The 20,642-nt window shown below is 37.2% G+C and overlaps 1 protein-coding gene across 4 annotated transcripts in view; it reads right to left on the bottom strand.

The window, feature by feature from the left end:
• Positions 1–1,637: 1,637 nt before the first annotated feature.
• Positions 1,638–20,642, bottom strand: part of THOC2 (THO complex subunit 2) — a 48,979-nt gene continuing 29,974 nt past the window's right edge. Inside the window, exons 23-39 of one of the 4 annotated variants that reach the window (XM_053955428.1) lie at positions 19,842–20,117; positions 19,273–19,414; positions 16,761–16,918; positions 15,803–15,931; positions 15,177–15,308; positions 14,912–15,096; positions 14,000–14,184; positions 13,602–13,707; positions 12,798–13,234; positions 11,879–11,937; positions 10,341–10,376; positions 6,171–6,308; positions 5,740–5,809; positions 5,504–5,661; positions 4,819–4,895; positions 4,670–4,717; positions 1,638–2,497 (exon numbers count right to left, since the gene is read on the bottom strand). In XM_053955428.1, coding sequence (XP_053811403.1) covers positions 4,690–4,717; positions 4,819–4,895; positions 5,504–5,661; positions 5,740–5,809; positions 6,171–6,308; positions 10,341–10,376; positions 11,879–11,937; positions 12,798–13,234; positions 13,602–13,707; positions 14,000–14,184; positions 14,912–15,096; positions 15,177–15,308; positions 15,803–15,931; positions 16,761–16,918; positions 19,273–19,414; positions 19,842–20,117 — 2,316 coding nt within the window. In that variant the 3' untranslated portion in view covers positions 1,638–2,497; positions 4,670–4,689. Of the gene's footprint in view, positions 2,498–4,669; positions 4,718–4,818; positions 4,896–5,503; positions 5,662–5,739; positions 5,810–6,170; positions 6,309–10,340; positions 10,377–11,053; positions 11,938–12,797; positions 13,235–13,601; positions 13,708–13,999; positions 14,185–14,911; positions 15,097–15,176; positions 15,309–15,802; positions 15,932–16,760; positions 16,919–19,272; positions 19,415–19,841; positions 20,118–20,642 lie in introns of those variants that run through there. The other 3 variants (XM_053955429.1, XR_008433361.1, XR_008433360.1) reach the window with 3 other exon arrangements.

The following is a 20,642-nucleotide window of genomic DNA, read 5'->3' as shown; positions in this document are numbered from 1 at the left end:
CAGGCTCCAGCACCTCTCAGTGTTCTTCCTGCCATGAGTGGCCCAGAGCTGGACACAGGATTTGAGGTGTGGCCTCACCAGCACAAGAAGGTCACTGCCCTGCTTCTGTTGGCCACACTATTTGATGAAAGTCAGCATGTCCTTGGCCTTCTCAGCCACCAGGGCACAAAGTCAATAAGTGTGCCAGGGCATGTACAGCCACACAACCCCACCAGCTCCATGCTTTCTCCAGCTCTCACTGATTCCTGACTCACTGATTCCCCCTGGCTGTACTCTGTGTACAACTCCCATCACCAAACCCTCACTGCTGTCTCCACAAATGCACCTGAGTCCCTGCAGAGACCCACATAAGGAAGAAGGATCAGAAGGACCAGTTGCAAAGTATCTGGGAGAGAAAACCCTTCCAACAGGCATGAACTCGGCCAGAAACTGTTCCTGGGCCCCCTGTCAGGAAATCGGGACATTACAGAGCACATCCAAGTTATCCCAACCACAGCACAAAGTTTAATCGGTCCCTTTTGAGTGCTGCAGCTCGCCGGGCGTGTGCCTGCACTTGCCAGACAGGGTCAGTGTAGCATCCCACACCCCTTCTCCTCCCCTCCACTGCTTCCAGGGATGTGCAAACACCCCACTGCTCCTGCCGTGCCTGTGGCAGCACAGCTGAGGACAAACCCTCCTGCCAGGACAGGTACATGCTTCCTCCAAGCTGAATTCTAAATCTTGTTTCAGTTTCCCTGTCAGTGTCTGGGATGACAGGTGGGCTCCTGGTTTTTGGAGATTACTGTATTCAGAGACCCCCATGGTGACCTCCTTCGCCCACCTCGGTGCGGCAGCCCTGCCCAAAGCCTCACCTCACTGACACTGCAGTAAAGCCCAAGGATCAGAGTGACTTTGATAGAAGTGTTTCCTTTTAGAGTGCCCCAATGGGGAAATTAAAAGGACCTGAGTATTTAGCTTAGTTACTCTTCTTTTCAGTAATTCTTTCTCACCTCCAATTAGCTGGATAACTCTTACCCAATTCTCTTCCCAATTTGTCTTTCTTCCACTGCAGGGCCAGGATTTGTAATCTTTTGATTCACTCAGTAATCAGAACAAAGGTAATCAGGAGAGTTTTACTGACCAAGTCTATAAGCACTACAGTTTCTTAATATTTAGCATTTCAAATGCACGCATCAAGACAACAAGCTTCTGTTCCAAATCCCACATTACTGAAAGCACACAGCACCAGGGATGCTCAACTTTTGATCAAAATTCCCTTTATATTGTATTTTTTAATAATCTCACCAAAACCCCAACAAACCAAAACCCCAAAATATTTAGAAGTCCCTGTGTTTAATAGTATTAATATTTGATACAAAATTGAGATTTTAATGGCATTTGGACAAGGGACAAACGGCTCAAAAGCAAGGTGTAAACTTGACTGAATGCAGGAAGGCAAACCCAGAGCTCCTGGAAACTGCTGGAAAAGGGCAGCACATCTGTCACTTCACAGCAGGCACCACACACTCCACAACCAGCCCTTGGCACTAAAAAAGGGCAGGTACAGAGGGACAGGAACCACCCCGGCCATGATTCCAACTAACATCCAATTTTCATAACAATCCAGAGAAGTAATAAAGTGACCACACAGAGAATGATTTACGACCCATTGAGAAAACTATTGTTTATTTAGAAAAAAGGTTACACTGGTAGAATTTAGCAGATAAAAAAATTCTTTTTTTTTTTTTTTAAAATGTCATTGTGAAATTTTCAGACTAAAGTTCAGCAATACAAAGCTCCTGTAGCTGTAACTGAAACTTAATTTATTTCAGTTTTGAAGAGAGCATTTCCAATCAATCTAAAAACAACATGACAAACAAAAGGTGTGACAAGGGACAACTGAGCACAGATTTAGATGGGGATGGGACAGGGTTCATTCATTGTTTTTTTAAACAAGTCAACGTTATACACAATATACAAATAATCCCTAAGCATTGCATGAAAACAGTGCTCCCACTTAACTTCGTTTTTTTTTTGTTACCGATATTAAAAACAGGCCAAGTAATAAATAAAAACTGAGTTTAAATGAGGTAAATCCAAAAAGGTTCAATAACTGTTTATTCATGGTTTTCAAACATCTAAAAGAATGCAATTTCAAATTGAAAGAATTACTACACTCAGGCAGTATTTTTGACAAACTAAAGTGGAACTATGTACACATGAAACCTCATTTGCACTATGGCAACTGTTTGTTTGCAGCACATTGTGCTAAAATATGGAATAGGTAACACTTTCAGCCAGGTACTGAAAATAAATGTATAAGAAACTAAGCAACAAGTTAAAAATACAGTAATGTACAACTGAACAATTAAGTCCTTAGCATGGGGAAATAAAGCAGAGAACTGAATAATTTAAGGAGATGCAGATGGGTCCTCTTCATTCACAATTTTCTGTGCAATCTATACTCTGGAAAATACATTTCTGGTCACAGCTGGATATCTTCCCATTTCAATGTCACCTGCAACAAAGGTGTATATAATTAGAATTAGATGTTCAAATGAACACCAATCTCACAACTTCATGGAATTTTATTCCATTCACAACTCAAAGAATGAAGGGGGAAATAAAACTATTTTTATCATTTCCTAACTTTAGCTAATTCCATGGCAAGAACTACATCAAGTAAGTAGTGAAATGCTAATTTAAGCATACAAATAGGAAACAAGTAGTCACTTGTGAGGGTATAAACTCCTTTAGAGGAGCAACCCCCTGAAAATCTTACTATCTCTAAATTAGGTAAGAAATAAATGCAGTCAGTCAGACATTGTACACTAGGAAGAATGGTATCAAAGATTTAACAGGAGCACAGGATGAGATTCCACAACTGTGCTGCTATACAAAGCACTTTTTCATACTTCACTATGCACACAGTGGGGTGCTGTCAGTGTTCCAGCCCAGAAATTCCAGCCCATCACACAGCTGGATGTGAATTCCACAGTACAACTGACATTTACCTGAGCACTTGTTATTTACACTCAGCAGAACGTAGCTGTGCTTTTTTAACTAATGACTTTATATCCTTAAATCCTCACTTCATATTGAATTCCTAGTCAAGATAAAATTTCATATTTTATTATTAAAGAAGCTGTAAGTGCTCAGTAGTGAACTTCATCTACCAAGACTGCCTTTTTCCTTTTGCTCCAAAATAGCATTTAAAAGAATAGGGAAAAAGCTGGGATTCCTCTACAGTGATCAGACAATAACAGCTATGAAGGACAAAGAGTCAAGAAAATTCCAGCAAATTCTTTCCAGAGAATGCTCATAAATTTCAGTTTAGAAAATATTCACAGAAGTATCTTTCATTATTTCAAGAAGAAAAGAAGAATTAGTACTAAGAAGCAATAACCTGAACTCCCATCTTTTTACCTACCCGCAAGGGGCACCTGGTATCAGCACAAGCTCTGTTACCCAAACTCCTTCACTTATGTGCTGTTAACTGCCGGGCCTCAATGAGCCTTGACACCAAATGGAACACGAGATCCTTTTTCAAATAAAGCCCCTTTGCTCTGAGGTCACAATCCGGGAGTGGAGACTTTTCTCAGACATTCAAATTTTGGTTTTTCTTTTTTTTTTTCCTTTCCTTAAAATGTCTATGCCTTATGTATAAAGATTAATAGCAGCCTGTGACTAAAGTTGGATAGATCAGGTGAACTAATTTAAGCTCACTGGGACACTCTCCTTCCCAAATATCTAAAAATGAAACATTTCAAAACTCTTACAATAGCTAGGTGTAGAGGAGGAAAAAACCCTGCCACCATACCCATAAAACAACATTTAAGTGTCCACATAGCTCCACAGGTCTGAAAAAAAAACCCAACCATTCAGAGCCTCATCAACTACAAAGAACAATTGATTTTTCCAGAAGATCCAGTCTGAATAAGGGTCACTCAAAATACTCTAAAGTGTCTTTCTTTAAATAGTCCATGTTTCCATGCAAAAGTTTTTCTTTATCCTGTTCCTCAGATCAGACCAGATAAAAGATTATCCAGAGACAATGAGCTGACCAACTGTACTATGTAGCACTGTGGTTTAAAAGTAAGATGAAGACACAAAACTTGAATTTGCTACATTAGGTAAAATTTTGCTAAGCAACAGGTAGATTATCAAGGCTGATAACTATCAGAATTACATACATCCACCTCTGCTTTTGTATGGCAACTTTTCTTGGAAAAAGCAACAAAGATGCAACTTCACCAAACACTGCTGACATGCCACATCCTCCGCCTCTTCTTTTTTCCAAAAAAAAAAAAAAAAAATCTGAGCATCTATATAATCTCTCTGATGATAACAGGGAAGTATTTTTCTCCTCAAGCAGTAATAAAAAATTTAGACTACTAACAAATATTTTTAAAATATAAATAATAGTAATATTTTAAAAACCCAACCCAAAACCACCCACAAAACCCAACTCATATCCACAAAAACCCCCAAACATAAAACACCATCAATCAAAAACAAAAATTCCCACAAACAAAAACAACTAACCCCCCCCCCCCCCCCCCCCCCCCAAAAACACTGTCCCCAACCACCCTGGGTGATTTTAGGCTGTTTTGTCTGTATATCCATTACCAGTCAATGGGACCCACAGGGAGACACCAAATCAAAGAAATTAATTAACAAACATTTTTACCTTTCCTGAAAGAATCTTCATTATCTATGCTTGTCTGAAGATTTATGAGTAAATTCCTTATTAAGGAAAAATATATGTACTTTGCTACATATAATAAAAGAAAGCTCTTTTGCAGAAATTTTCTGAAATGTCAATGTTTAAAAGGATATTGTTTCTTTTCTTCTTTCCCCCCAGTACTGTCCCGCTTTTCTTTCTTCTCTGCTTTTTCTTTATCATGTCTTGATTCCTTTAAAAATACACATATGGGAAAGAGCTTATTATGGTACCCATTGTACAGGACATTTAGGACTGTAACATTTAACATTAGAACTGGACAGCTAAAAAAAAAATCATCACTCAAAATGACAGTACTCAGCTTCTGTGACTTCTGAGATTATTTTATCTTTCTCATCCAGTTCCCCGGTAAGTGCCAGCAGCAGAGCTGCAACTGGGAACCACAGTTTGGTAAATACAAATGTGACTGCAACCTATCTGCTTTCACCAAAAGAAGCTGTGCTGACACATGCACGTGGAAATCTGAATTACAGGCTAGTTTATATGTAAGTTAAGAGCAGTCTGCAAATATTTTAGATTATTTGGAACCTGCAGGTTCTGAATTTTCCTGGCTACTGCCAAAATGAACTAGTCCTCCAAACTGTCTTGCTCCTGCCACGAGTGACTGCTGAGATATTTAAAGCCACAAGATACAAGAAATTTCCGAAGCATTTTCTTACACATTCACAGCATATCTTTTAAATTTAGGCTATAAAGCATCAATCAACTTCAGGAAAAAAATATCAGCTTGTCCTATCAGCAACAATAACAAATAAACAACAGGAGAAGAGGTTATTTTACCTTTTTGCTACCAGAGGAGCTCTTCTCCATCTTTTCTGCCTTGATTGAATCACCTTTCTCTTTTCCTGAAGATTTTGATTTGTTTTTCTCCTTCTCTTTTTCATTTAAGCGAGGGGAATCAGAAGGACTTTCACTTTTGCTATGTTTTGAAGAACCAGCTAAAAACAGAACAGAAAGTTGTAGTTCACAACAAGTAAAAGCCTGACAAACACTCACACAAAAAGTAAAATACATACTTGTGCCATTTTCCTCTTTGCGTCGTTTAGTTGAATCCTGTGGTACCTCTCGGTCACTGTTTGAATGATCCTGGCACCAAATACAATTATGCAGATGTTAGCAGATTAAAACATACTCCTGAAGTAGCACCTGCTTGTATTCTTATGTTGGAGAACTAATTTTTGAATACTTAGAATGTAACTGAGGTGTTACATCTCATGTGAAGTTTCTGGAGATTTGTTTGGAGGGAGCAGAGGTTTGAATACATTACTGCAAACCGACCCTTGAAAGAGTAACGGAACAAAAAAGCCACCTCTGTCTGATACAGATCACTTCTGCTCAAATGGGCTGTACTGCCAATTATTACTGGAATTACTGCAAGGGCTTGGAACAGAAAGCTTTCCAAGGACATACCAACTGTCTAAACTAGTTCATTAAAAATGTCACCAACCCTTTTTCGATCTTTCCTGTCCTTTTCATCTTTCTTCTCTCTCTCTCTGGATCTTTCCCTTGACTTGTCCAAATCTTTCTTCTCCACTTCTCTCTCCTTACTCTTGGACAGTGTTGGAGTAGTGTGGTTTATGTAGTGCTGTTAAATTAAGGCAACATCACCAAATATTAATACATATTCCTAGACATGTAAATAAAAAGAAGTCTTATTCTAACATATCAGACCTAGCTCAAATATTAAACATAAATATTTTATTAGCAAAACAAAGAGTGATTGAAGACATGTTCAAACTCGTCATCTATAATTTAACCTACAGTTTATTTACTCAATTCAAGAATATTTTCTCTTAACTGAAACATTTATATTAAATACACGCAACACTGTTCACCAGGACTGTTGGATGCATGACCACAAATCAGACACAGGGCTACAGGAACAGGATATGAAGGATACTGGACTAAGTTAACACCTGCAGTCTTGCCCAGAACAAATGAATTGAATCAGCTGCTTAAACAAGATGCAATTCATTTTAAAGAATAATCTTTATCAACAAAGTATTTAAGATAATACTTTAAATAATGTCTTTTAATCTAATTTCTAACCTTCAAATTTTTCTCTTCAAATGAGAAAAATAGCTGAACATAGAAAAGAATTTTCTTTTCTCTAATATGTTCTAGATTGTTATTCCACTATCTCTTCTAAACAATTCTGGTAAGCTCCATAAAACAGGCAGCACATCTGTTATATAAATATGGATACATTAGAGCAATTGTATCTGTCTTTTTAAAAACAACTATATAGTTAGATCTAAAAAATATTAAGAGCACATTTTAAATTAAAACCACTTCCCTTGGTATTTAAGTTACACCAGCACACAGATTTAAATCAGTATACTTCATTCTTTCTCCTGTTCCTTAAGTTAACAATTTTATTTGGGGACAAAAAAATCTTTATTAAAATGTGCTCTGTATTTCTTTTTAGAGAGACATCTTACTTAAAAGGACACCAACAAAAGAGGTAAGTGGAAGATTAGTTTAAAACAATCAAGATATCACTTGAACCAAACCAATTAGTGTGTCAACTTTCAAAACTAAATTCTGTCCTTCTCCAGTTTCAGTAAATGTTTAACTTACCAAAACCTGATGTTAGTGATCCTATCTTAAAAGTCACACTTACAAAATTTAGGTCTCTTTCCCTTTATTTCAGTGGAATTTTATTCTCCTACAACAGACTGAACCTTCAATACTTCTTGCACTAGGTATTACTTTTTGATTTTCCCTCACTCCTCTTTTCTTATTCAATTTCCTACAATGCCATTCTACAAGTAAATTTATTCCTGCTCTCTTCTTTGCTGACAATGACATGCAAATATATTTTCTCTAAATAGCCCCATTCAGTTGTCTCCTAGAGCTGCTTTCCACAGGAGAAAGCAATCTCATAGCTCTGCTTTCTCCTGTTCCATTTCTTGTGTTCTCATGGCTGTCCATGACAGATTCCACTGCTCCTCTACCATTCCAATGCAGAGTTTTGGAAAACTACATCCATCCTCCCCCACCTCCTTTACCAGAAAGACTTTATCAGCTTGCTTTAGAAATGCTGCCAGCTGATGACACATCAAATTTTGGGTGCTTTGGTGTGGTTTGTAACTTGGACAAATGCCAAAGAAAAAAAAAAAAAAACACCAACAAACCACACCAACAACAACACACCCAAAACCAAACCCTAACTCAAGTCTGGCACCATTTATTTTATAACCTGCAGTGTAAACCAGTACTTCCATTGTCTGCCTCCAGAAACTGAGCAAAGTCAGGAATAAACAAAGTCTGTAAGCAGACAACAGCACTAGACTTTTAACTTTTAGTGGAAGCTGAACTCATAAATCTTACAGGCATCTGAACATCCCATCCCTTCCCCAGATAAGTACATGGAAGTAAAGAACATTTAACTTGTCTTACACCATGTACAGGGAACATTGTCATGAACTGCTTTAAGTCTGTTAGAACGGCACTGAAGAGTGAAGATTAGTTCATTAAGTGAGAAAGATTAGAAAAGAACATTTAGAAAAGGAAGGAACGGGTTGGACACCCCCCCAGTTCCCCAAACACTTAAAGAATAAATCCATTAAAAGGTCACACAACTGCAACACACTTCCAGCTAAGTCTACACAAACACATTACAGTTAATTCTAAAACATAACTTTTCAAATTAACTAGAAAAATAAAGCTGTTCGCTGTTAATTTGATTACAAATAGTTCCACTGCCTGCTTAATTAAATCAGTGTGCTAATAAGTAAATATTTTAAAATAAAACTTTAGCTTAAGTAATGAAAATATAAGCAAAATTTCAATTAACCAACTGAATCTTGACTCATACAGTAATGAAGGGAAAAGTGATATTTTACAGATTCCCATATACCACCCTTCAGGCAGAGGTAAGCTCAAGACAAATACTATCATTTTCAAATTTAAAAAATTTAAATATACAAGTCACAATGATTATTTATAAAAGTATCTAGATTCAATCTATAGACACTGCAGTTTCATCAATGGTAAGATGAAAGGATGTTTCCCGTATACACTATCCCTATAATCAGATACAGTTGGTATTGGAAAGATTCAATTAAAAACCAAAAATCCACCTGCAATGTCCACTAAAGAATCACAGTTAATTTGATTTAAAATGCACAAAGTGTTCTGACCACTTTGCATAAAGATAACTACAACTAAAACAACAGTATAAATACAGAACATGGAAATCCATAACATATTTTTAAATTAAGTGAATATGAGTAACCCTAGGTAAACCCAAAAAGTATCCAGAAAGTCCAAGTGGTCAGCATTTTCCCAGCGATAAACCTTTGTGCAGTTTAGTTACACACTGGTACTGATTGTGAAATCAAGCAACTTTAGAAGATTTGATCCATTTCCTATCAGTCACATCCTGTGAGTATCAGCAGGTGTGCTGTGACTGTTACTGTACAGCAGTTACAATGTGCTTGAGTTCTAAAAAGAGCAACAAAATAGTTACAGATTCTGTCTAAAATAAACTATTCCCAGTGCTTGTTAGGCCACACCCAGAACATTGTGCTCAGTTTTGGTCCCTGCTATACAAAAAGGATGTGGACAGGCTGGAGATGGTGCAGAGAAGGGCCACAAAGGCTGATCCAAGGCTTGGGAAGCCTGGCACGAGGGAAGGCAGGGTGATCAGGGTTTGATCAGACATGAGAAGAGGAGGCTTAAGGGAGACCTTAGCACCGTGCCCTAGTATTTAAAGGGTGGCTACCAAGGGAGATGTCCTTTTAACATGGAAAAGTAATGGGTAATGGATACAAGTTACTCCTAGGAAGATTCCAACTGGACACAAGAGAGAAACTTCACACCAGGAACAATCAGCCATTGGAGTATCTCTTCAGAGAAGTGATGGATTTCCTAAGATTGGACACTTAAAAGATCTGGCTAGACAGGGTGCTGGGCCAGCCTGCCTATACCACATTTCTGCCAAAAAGGCTGGACTAGCTGATCCTTGAGGACCTTTCCAACCTAGGATTCTGATTCTATTAACTCCTGAGAGGATTCTTTAGTATCCCTTCTCCTAAGATAATGAAACTGAAATGCATTTACAGGAAGCAAATACACAAAGATGATAACTCAGGAGGCTGACTCTGATGCTTAGAAACACAATACTGTAGTACTAGAACATGAATACACTTGTAAGGGGAAAGAGTATCAATAGTCCAGAGATTTCTCAAATATTCTTTAACTAATTACTGTTCTTTAATTGGTATATTCAAAATCCCTCAAACAATCCTAAGAACTATTTTAGCTATTCTATTAGCTCTTCAGCCAAATAAATGGCTTAATCATTTCTGTGTATTCAAAAGTTTTAGAGAGGAATAGAAGAGACACTGACATAAGACATCTTTTCAAAATATTGACAGAAAGGTAAATTCAGGGGATTTTTGTTATGTTGCTTCTACATTATCAACCGTATTTCCTGTACAGAAGAGGATTTACACACCAGGACAAAAAACCCCATCCCTCCATTACTATGCTAGTATTTACTGGAATGGAATTTGAATTTCTGATGGGTGTTTGCCACAAGAGCAAAAGTTAACTTCTCTCTGAAACAAAACATGAAAATAAACTTGGCTGGTTTCTAAAAGATTCAAACCTTTGCTGAAGAGTCCTTGAGTTCGTTGAGGTTGTCCTGTAGAAAATGAACGGAGATGACACGTGAGCTGGAATAGTTTTCAGAAACCAGAGGGACTTTGGGAAGCACGGCCGTGCCCTTGAAACAAAAAACAGCTACTCCTTCTGGAATAAATCTTATGTTAATACCATACTTTGAATAAAGCTAGAAACTGAAATACTTTTTAAAAAGAAAGTAGGGGGGGAAAAAAGACAGTCATTATCTATTCTCTAGACTTTGCTATTAAATAAACTACAAAATAAGTCTACATCTAATTCTTCCTAAAACGATGAAAACACTCTCCTGGCTAGACAAAAATATAAAGAAAAAGCAGTCTTAACTCTAAATATAGCTGAACAAGAGGTGAAACAGGTTTAAAATACTTTTAAACCTGTATCTTCTCCACTTTCAGTTAAATGTGGTAGAAGTCACTCTAGAATGACCTTACGCTGCTATTTATAAAAAAATGTCGTCATTGAGTAGTTATCACTGTCACCTGTTTCCTCAAAACTAGTAAAATCTATTTGAATTCTCCAAAATTAAGTTAAATATTTCAAGTAAATCTTACATAGAAAAAGGTGTACTTTAAAAAAACAGAAAAAAGAGAAGAGCTTGTTCTAAAGTTGGTAAAGTGGTGAAGTTTAAAGACCCACATAATCCATCACAGTGCTCTCGATGAAGTATTGGTAACTTACAGTTTTAAATGTTCAACGTACTGCAAATTCAAAGATTCCATGAACATAGATGGTTTAGAAATAATATAAATATGGAGCAAGGAATGGCTACCCTGAGTCTTCAAGTAGGCTACGCCCATGGTTTTGTGCTGCGCTTGAGTGCTTGGGGTTTCTCTTTGCTGGGTAGGAGGCTTGGTGGCCACATCTGGTTTTATCGTAACGCAGGGCTCAACATGGTGGGAACCCATTGGAAATAAACAAACCTCGAAGGGAAGGTACAACAGAAGCTGCATGCGCACTGAATATACACAACTACAGGAGAACTGATCACCAAGGAGACTTTAAAATGGAACTCCTTTCAAGACTCCTCCTTAGAAGGCACATATCGGTATGATGCTCATCAAGAAGCCTGATGAATTCAGAGGTATCGTACATCCCGTATCATCCAGGAATCTTCAGTGCTACAGATTCTTCAAAGAAGTGCAGAAAAATATGCTCCACTCTGTTGCAAAGACTCATTTGCTTGTAGCTACCATTGCACTCCAAAAAAAACTGACTGCTTAAAGCAATGAGGCACTTCTGTGTAAAAATTCTCTTGAAATTTCCAAATACTATTTTACAAAATTTGTGCTAGGTCCTTGAAGCATTATTTTGGTTAATTAAAAAATATTTTTATAGAAAAAAATGACAGTCCGCCAATAAAGAAAAGGAATGCATTTTCTAATGCAACATAAAACCTCCAGTGGTTCCAGTGTATACTTGGCACAAAACTTGAAGGAAGTCGAATACTGGCATCCCAAACTTGTGAGCCTAACATGGGTGCTGCCTTCCTCAGGCTATACTAACCTTTACTGTTGAGGAATGTGACGGAGAAGAATGTGTATCAACTTTGCGGCGTTTTTGTTCTAAGGAAAGAACAGAACAATGGCATTATTAAAACACAGTTCAAAGAGGAGAAGCAAATAATATCACTTTCTGAAGTACCAACATAATTACAGCTAGATTTCTTACCACTATGTGAATTTTGTTTTCCTTAAGCTATCTAGAGTTAGCAGCACACCTTGACCATCTTTATGAAAGTTTGCAGCAAAAGCGTAATGTGAACAAACTGCTGCAAAATTACGCTCACTCCAAACATCCGTTTTATGGAAGTCAGTATCTGAATTTCAGAATTTCTATGAAGACCCTGAACAGGTAAACTCTATGAAAAGCATTACAGCCTGCCCTTATATGGTTTGCTTTAAACAGCACAAATATAAAACTCAACATCAGCCTCAGATCATAACTTAAGGATTTGCTCACCCTAAATATAAGAGACTGATAAAGCTTTTTTGCATCCTTCTTAAGGATGCAAAGACCTATATCTTTCACTTTTCCTGTTTTCTTCCAATTCAAAGGTTGTCATGAAGCTCTCAAAGTACACAAAGTTTTTGCTTTACACTTTTGCCTAACTTGCATGGTCAAAGTTATACTAACACATTTTAATATAAGACCATTTAGACTTCTATTTTAAAAATGGCAGGCTTTGTGAGAACAAGCATTCACTGGAGATGTGTGAAGTTCACACATTCCCATAGTTTGCCTTTTGGAGATATTCTGACCACGTCCTTTAGATATTGACTGTATTGAAAAGCCAGTGCCAAAATCTTGCTTATTGTATAGTGAGTCTCTCTCAGCTTCTCTAGCATTTTTTGATATTCAGTGATTTTAAAGTGATACATTCTATTTTTCTAGACAAGAACAGAAACCAAATATTCAAACCTACCCCTTTCAGATTCTGATGTTTCTGATCGGGGAACAGGTGACTTCAAGGACCCAGCTACTGGCACCTTTTCTCCTCCTTTAGCATTTTCCTTGGATTTCATTTCCTTTGCTAGATCTCTTTCTCTGGACGGCTCCTTTTCTCTCTCCTTTTCTGCAGTTGACTTTGACTCAATGATGGTAACAACCGTCTTGGACTTTTCTTCTTTTGAAGCTTTTTCTTCTTTCTTCACCTTTTCCTTCTCTTTGTCAGATTTTGGCGTTTTCTCCTTAATCTCTCTTGCTTTCTCATCTTTGTTAGCCCGTTCTTCCTTCGGTTTATCTTTCCCATCTTTCCCAAGTGCCTTCATCTCCGGAGTGGCAGCTGGAGTCTTGTCTTTTTTTTCTTTATCTTTTTCCTTCCCGCTTTTTTCTTTATCATCTTTCTCTTTAATAATTTTGCTGCATCAAAAATAAAATGGCCAGTTAGCATGGATACAAAACACAGCTCTAGCTTTATCACATAAGTTTTACTTCTGAATGTTTGACAGAATTTCCTGGAGCAGACACTACAATTTCAGATTTGCTGTTTCTTTATCAGAACAGCAACAAGGAAATGTTCTCATTTATCTTTTGTAGCTAAAATGAAATGCATTGATCAGTAAAACTGTGTATTTTGAAAGAAATAATGTCATTGTTTAAACTTTAAAGAAATGGGAACTATTTACACAGAACCCAGAAGTAAAATTAAAAGGCAGGTCATTTCCAAGTGTATTTTTGTGGCTTGGAAGGAAGAAAATACAGAATGTGTAAGAATAGTTTTTCTCACCTATTAGATGCACTGTTTCCATTGCTTGTTGTCACCTTTGGTGTAGCGTTGACAGTTTTATTAATAACTTTCACCACACCCTGAGACTTCTCCTTTAGTTTATCTGCTTAAAAAAAGAAAGAACAGCTCTATTTCAACAAGTTAATCTATAACCTACTGATTAAAATACAACAAGCAGCTGAGCATGTTCATGTCAGGTCATGTGTAGCTAACAGCTAAAATAGGCAGCAGATCACTCTCTCCCAAAACCAAGTAAAAATAAAGAACACATACACTGATCCTATTTAGCATCACATTTTTTTTCTTTTTAGCTTAATGAGGCAAGTTTTGAGAGAAGCCTGTAATGTCAGAAAAATTCTACTAAAAAATAAATATATAATAATCATAGGTGTGTTTACCAGTCTCCTCAGTAGTGCCCTCCTCCAGTCTAACTGTATTTATTGTGAGAGACGTAGGCATCCCAGCACCACCTGGCCCATTTTGTACTGTTGCAGGTACAGCATTCCTGGCAGGTGGGTCTTTGTGGTGAAATTCATTTTCAGGTATCATGAAAGGCTTCCTACTTTTCAACTGTCCAGAATAGCTGCAAGTCGCACAGATTGTTAAATATGCACAAACATAAAGCAAAACATGGGTTGAATCTTAAATGTGGATCTAATCTAACAGTTCATCTGTTATTTATTTCACAGTTTTTCCTAACTGATACGCAGTTTCTTCCCCCTATACTGATGAGCTCAAAAGAAAAAGAAAAACAAACAAACCCACTAGACACAGAAGCAGCCCTACTTCCACACCCTCTTCCTCACCACCACACACACACCCCTGGCCAAACACACAGAACAAACTGACTGCTGACAAATCTTCAAACTGTTGGGGCAACCTGAACTGCCCCTCAGGCATACGAGGATGATTCCACATTCACCACAGGAAGATGTAACATGTAACTAAGCATTTTAGAATCATACACACTTTCAATATCTAACCAGTCTTGCAGCAATAGCCCTTGGCTTTCTTCCTTTTACTATCCCTCCTATCTCCTTGCTGCTATATTATTTCTCTAAAATTAAGCTATGCTCTTGTGAGTAGAAATCTTTACTATTTTAAGGGTTTTACTAGAGTCTTGTAAAGGAAATTAGTGATCATCCAGCACAAAATGAATGTTTTCATTCACACTGCCAGCACCGAGATGCAGGATAGCGAAATCTTCTGTGATAAGGTAAAAATCAAATGTTAGGACTGTAACAGTTCCGAGTCTTTAGATGCCTTTCATGATCCACTTTTAACCACTTTCTTAAATAAGTTGTTGTTACCCCATAGCCAATGCATATAGATCAGGTCTCTTCTCTTTCTCTTCCTGACATATCTTGTGTACTCTTCTTTCCAAGGCTTGACCCAGGTTCAGCACTTTTGGATACCATGGAAGGATTTTGGTCAGCACAATCAGGATGTTTCTAATATGTGTATATTCACCTGTTTCCAGACAGTGCACAGAAGCCTAAAACATAAATTAAGTCTAATGAAGTTGGGTTTTTTTAAAGCATTTAAAAAAATAACGTTTTTAGCATCTCTATTTACCTTAGTTAATTTATAGTGCCATTTGTGTACCACGTGTCTAAAATTCTCATAATCCAGTTGATCAGCCTTATTTCCACCATCAAATCCAGTTGCTCGCAATATAGTTAGGAAACCTGGATAGTTGCCACATTCCTACATGCACATCAACAAATAGGAGAAAATTATTTTTTAGGAAACAAAACTGGTAATTCTAAACTCTAAAGAATGAGAAACAATAACACTTTACAAAACTCACTTAATTTTTTTGAAGCTAATTTATATTGAAATTTTAGTTGTGGGTGACAGAAAAGATTATGAATAAATTTAACTAGCTGGTACAAGGAGTATTAAGAGAGTTTCCATAGGCTCTCTAAATTATCTTCAAGGTAAGCTTTCTGAAAATCAGAAATGGAAAGGGTGTTTTTTTTAGAATTTTTTTTTTTTTAACACCATACAAAATTACCTCTACCAAAACAACATGAATTATAGTAAAATACAAATCAATTTTGTGATTATACCATCAGAAAAATCCAATTGCACTGTTTTTAAATCTAACAGTTTCACTAAACCCACTTTTACTGGGCTGGATTACACAAATGGTTAGTACATATTCTAATGAGCAAACTAATTTTATTAATTTCCTATACCTTTTCATATATGACTCTGTCACTGTGCCATCTGGTCACAGTCTCCAGCATACAGCATAAGAACCTGCCATATCTACTGGCTTCATTTTCTGTGCAACTTGCAACCGTATATATAATATCAGAGAAAACCTGTGAATAGAGGAACAAAACATTATTATGACCTTACTGAATTACAAAAATCTAACAAAAATTATAAATTTCCCTCATCTAAACCCCATTAAGCTGGTTTCTAAATACAACACAGACTGCTTACAAAATCTCGTTTGTTTCCCAAGTGCTGGTCCTCCACACTTAGCCCAGAATCCAAACATACAGCTGCTGCTGACACTGTTTGATAGTTCAAGTGTCTTCATTGACATAAGTGTTTTATTTTCAAATTAATAGTGATTTGAGCTGGTAGAAGTAAACACCCAGGCAAGCTGATGCAAAAAAGTTTTTTTTCCTGGCCCATGCAGGTCCATCAGATAGGGCTACCTGAGTAGAAGTGCTCTTTTGGACACATGAAATCAGAGCAGATGCAGTAACTCTAACAAGCCCCCTGTCTGGAGCACTGTTTGACAGGGTCAGAAAGGTCTCAAGGATGTTGCTGGTGTGGGATAAGAGTAAGAAAATTGGTTCCACAGCAGAAGGAAGCACAAAGCTAAAATGTGAGGATGAGAGCAGGCCACAGAAATGAAGATTACTTAAAGGTTACAAAACCTGGGAACAACTCCTGTGACAGCTAATGACTTTGCTCTGAAACACCAGACTCACTAGGGTAAAACACCAACAGCATTTCTTAAAAATAAACCCCTGAAGTTTTAAGAAGACTTTGATCAGAAGATCTGAAGTACAGAAGTGAACTTCTGATTGTCACAGGATCTTGTTTACCTCTTTTGGGAGGCAGGGGAGACACTAGTTTGGGATGTTTGTAGTGGTTATGATGAAATTACACACACAGAGTTGTATAACTACTTACTCGGTCATAGCAGAGAAGTGTGGAGAAATTGGGTGTTTTCTGCTGATGCACCAGTTCAACGAAGTGAGCACAGTAAACTGCATCAATGGCCGAAAAAATGCAGCGAGGAAATATACACAACTGTAAAAATTTGGTGATAGTCTCATTTTTGGTAGATTCTTCAAAAAACAAAAGTTGAGAGGGGAAAAAGAAAAGAAAAATGAAGTAAATTAATGGTTTATCATTCAACTACCCTCTTCACAAGAAGTTCAGTATGACAGATCCATACTCTGGTGTTTGATTTCAAACGTATCTTTGGCATTGATCAGAAAAAAAGTCAATGTAAGTGCAACTGTTTGAGGGTGGGGATAGAATAGCGGGGTGGATGTAGCAAATCTTTATTTCTTATTGGCAAAATTCTTCTTTCACACAATGGGGCTAAAAACAGATTCTGGGAAAGCTTCAGTAAACTTCTCTACCTGCTCAAATTGCACATCAGCAAAGCAACCGCCTGTTATTTCCCTAGAACACTTTCTTTCATCTTTCTACATGGGGCTGACTTTTTGTTTGGTTTCCTTCAAAACTGAAGAACATGTTGTCTCTATAGAATCCATTAATAATAATTTTTCAAATTAATCAAACACATAGAGGAATTTAAAGAAGAACAGCCTTCAATAAACCACCACCCCAATACATAGACATTTTGTGAAAGTTTCATTCTACCACTGAGTAAAGACTGCACTGTATCAAGTTCAAGAGTCACCTGTTTCTGTATGACCAACCACAGGTTGGCAAACTCATTAGCCTAACACATACCCAAACTGGTCCCATGGCAGCAAGGAGCATAAAAACAAGCTGAGAGGAATGTACACCACGAAAGCAAGGTCAAAGAAAAGTACAGAACTAAAGACTTCAAGTGGATGCCTTCAAAGGAAGAACAGTCATGATCCTCACAAGGGCCACTGGTGGTTCTGCACAGGCCACAAGTCATAATACCCAGGGTTTACTTGCTTCAATTTTGTGGTGCTCATGGAATAAAGATTGCTCAAGAAAGGACTGTCAAAACTTTATGTTGACTTTGTGTAATTTTAGTATCTACACGTCAAAGGTTATAACTAACATTTGTTACCTAAAAAAAAAAAGGAAGAAAATCCATCAAGGGAATCAGTTCATAGGACAATCAAGTGTGTGTTGCTTCAGAAGTGTACAAACAAAGCAAGTGAACAGCCAGTCAGAACAGGTGGTCTTCAATTGCTAAAGCTACCAGGCTAGTCTGCCAAAAATTAACTTATTCTCAAGGGTATAAACACTCTAGCAAAAGTTTGTAGATAGGAAGCCAGTCTTAAAAATTAAATTAAATATCAAGAATTTAAAAAAAAATAATAAACCCCACTACTACAATAGATGTGCTGTTCTAGTTCCTCATGTAGGACAATTACACATTATTTATTTTAATGGGCAAACTGCTGAAATAGTAAGCTTGCCTCTGGATACAAGGCTGGGAAACTTCCTTCAGCTGAATCCCAAGTACAAGAGCCAACAATAAGCTATTCCCAGTATCCCACAAAGAGTTACATGTACATCTATGCAAACTATTTTCTACACACTTTTGAGTGCTTCTTTAAGTAGACAAATTTACCAAGTCACCTCTAGACCAAGATTTTTTAATCCGGTAGTAACTTTTCAACCAGTAATTTCTTGTAGTTCATTTGCTACAGTACATTAAATATTTATAGGGAACAGTGTTTCTTCATTAAACCAGTTGGATGGATCTTACATGAGTTGGACAACAAAACTTTTCCACTGGATTATGCTAGGCTTCTTGGGACAGACGAACTACTACTTCCAGTTACAAACTCAAAGTTCATCCAGAGAAGAAAACTGACCAGAGAAAAACATTTCAGATTAACCACACCAGCAGAGTTCACAAGCAACATGAAACATTACAGACGTTTTGTAGGAGAAAAGACTTGATTCTGGTTGCTGCATATCTGCTCTATGAAATATGTACATGCTGTTTCACTGCACAGGGCTGTTAGGCTGGCACAACACTTATGTTGTCATTGGAACAGAGTTTATGCCACCACCCAAACCCTGGCAATATTGCTCCTAATCACAGGACTCAAAGAAAGTAAGTTAACTCAAACAAATCCTTGAGACTTCACATGCCTATTTTTTGTCCTGTAGCAATTATACAAACTTATCAGCATTCTAACTGCAGTTAGCAAGTACAAGCCAGCTTACAATTACAAGCTTCCACTGAACTGGTCAATCTCTAACTTATTTTCTAAATTAGGGCAAAATTCAAAAGGTCTTGACATTACAAGAAACAAAAAACTTCTCTATGAAAACCAACTACTCAGCATTTGCAGAGACACATAACATTCTAAATAAAATTTTACCTTGCTATAACAGACCTCAACATAGAAAAAATCAAATTTTCAAATAAACATTAAGAGTATTACTGCAAGGAAGTTCCTGAGACAGTGACAACTACAAAAACATCCACAGCATTTCCCTTAGACACACTTACTTGCCAGAAGCCAGTTATCTTTCTCTAGTTTCAGTCTCTGTAGAACCCTCTGCACATGCTCCAACTGCTTCTTCTCCTCTTCAAGGAGCTTGTCCTGCAGAGCTGTGCAACGTTCTTTTTCTTTTTTCTTTTTATTTGGAGGCTATAAAATGTCAGCATAACTCATTTAGTATTATAACTAAACTTGCTATAGACAGACCAAGTTCCTAGTAGTACTAAAGAATACTTGAAAAACTTTTCACTCAAAAATGTTCTGCTCTAATAACCAACTGATTTTATGAACACTGGCTATAGTTAAGACATGAGTGAACAGACAAGCCATATAGGTGTCAAGACTTGCTTTCTGAAACTGATTTTCCAGTAATTTTCACTTAGTGGAGTCACTAGTAATTTTAACATGGGAATTATGAAGGAAAGTCAATCCAAATTATGTTAATGTGGCAAATGAGAATGCATGAACCAGGTGACAAAACTTCCCAGATCTAAACAAACTTAATATAATACTTTATGAAAAGAAACTCTTTCAAGGCTAGAAAGCTTAAACTGGACCACAAATTATATCAACATACCATTTCCTGATTGTCATCTATGGCTTTCATCTGGACTTTAAGTTTATTGACTTCTCGGTCATAGCTGCTGTGTGGCACAGCAAGGTCATACATTGTTAGAGACCAGAATGTAGCATAAAACTGAGGGCTGATGTCATCCCAGACTTTAGGGAGGTGCAGAGAAATCACAGCTTCGTGAACAGGAGCCATCACCAACTCACATGATGTAATGTATTTGTGAACTTTGTGCTGCTGTTTATTTCCCTTCTCAGCTTTTTTTAGTTCATCATACTTTGACTGTGGATAAAAAAGTAAAAGAAATAAGAAACTGTAAAATTCAACTCAATAATAATTTAACTTTTCTCTAAAACTTTTCTATACAACATTTACTTGTGAAATGTCAGTACATAAAGCAATGAATAACCTCATACAGAACATTTGTCTTCATCCTCATTGGATGGATTTGACTTTCTTCACTGATGTTGCTACCTGTTCTTAAAGTAACACATTATGCTATACCAACTAAAAACTGCTCTCCATATTGAACTTTTTGGATGCAGGAACAAATTTATTTCTGACACTTCCTGAGATAGCACACCATTTGGCAGCTGCAACACTTTCCTCCACAGCAAAAATCCATCTAAAACACCTGCAGAAGAACTTACACCTTTGAGAGAACAGGGAGGGAAAGAATTCCTACTGATAACCGAAGTCATCCAAAGAGGTGACTTCATTGTCTATGACTCCTGTCAGTTGTATGGAAGTTGACACACAGGCCATATTTTCTAAGAATATTAAGGACAACCAGTTCCAGCCCACAGC

This window comes from Vidua chalybeata, chromosome 14 (assembly GCF_026979565.1).
Source record: "Vidua chalybeata isolate OUT-0048 chromosome 14, bVidCha1 merged haplotype, whole genome shotgun sequence".
Lineage (NCBI taxonomy): Eukaryota > Metazoa > Chordata > Aves > Passeriformes > Viduidae > Vidua > Vidua chalybeata.
The sequence above is the reverse complement of the archived record's forward strand: the minus strand, read 5'-3'. Positions and strand labels throughout refer to the sequence as shown.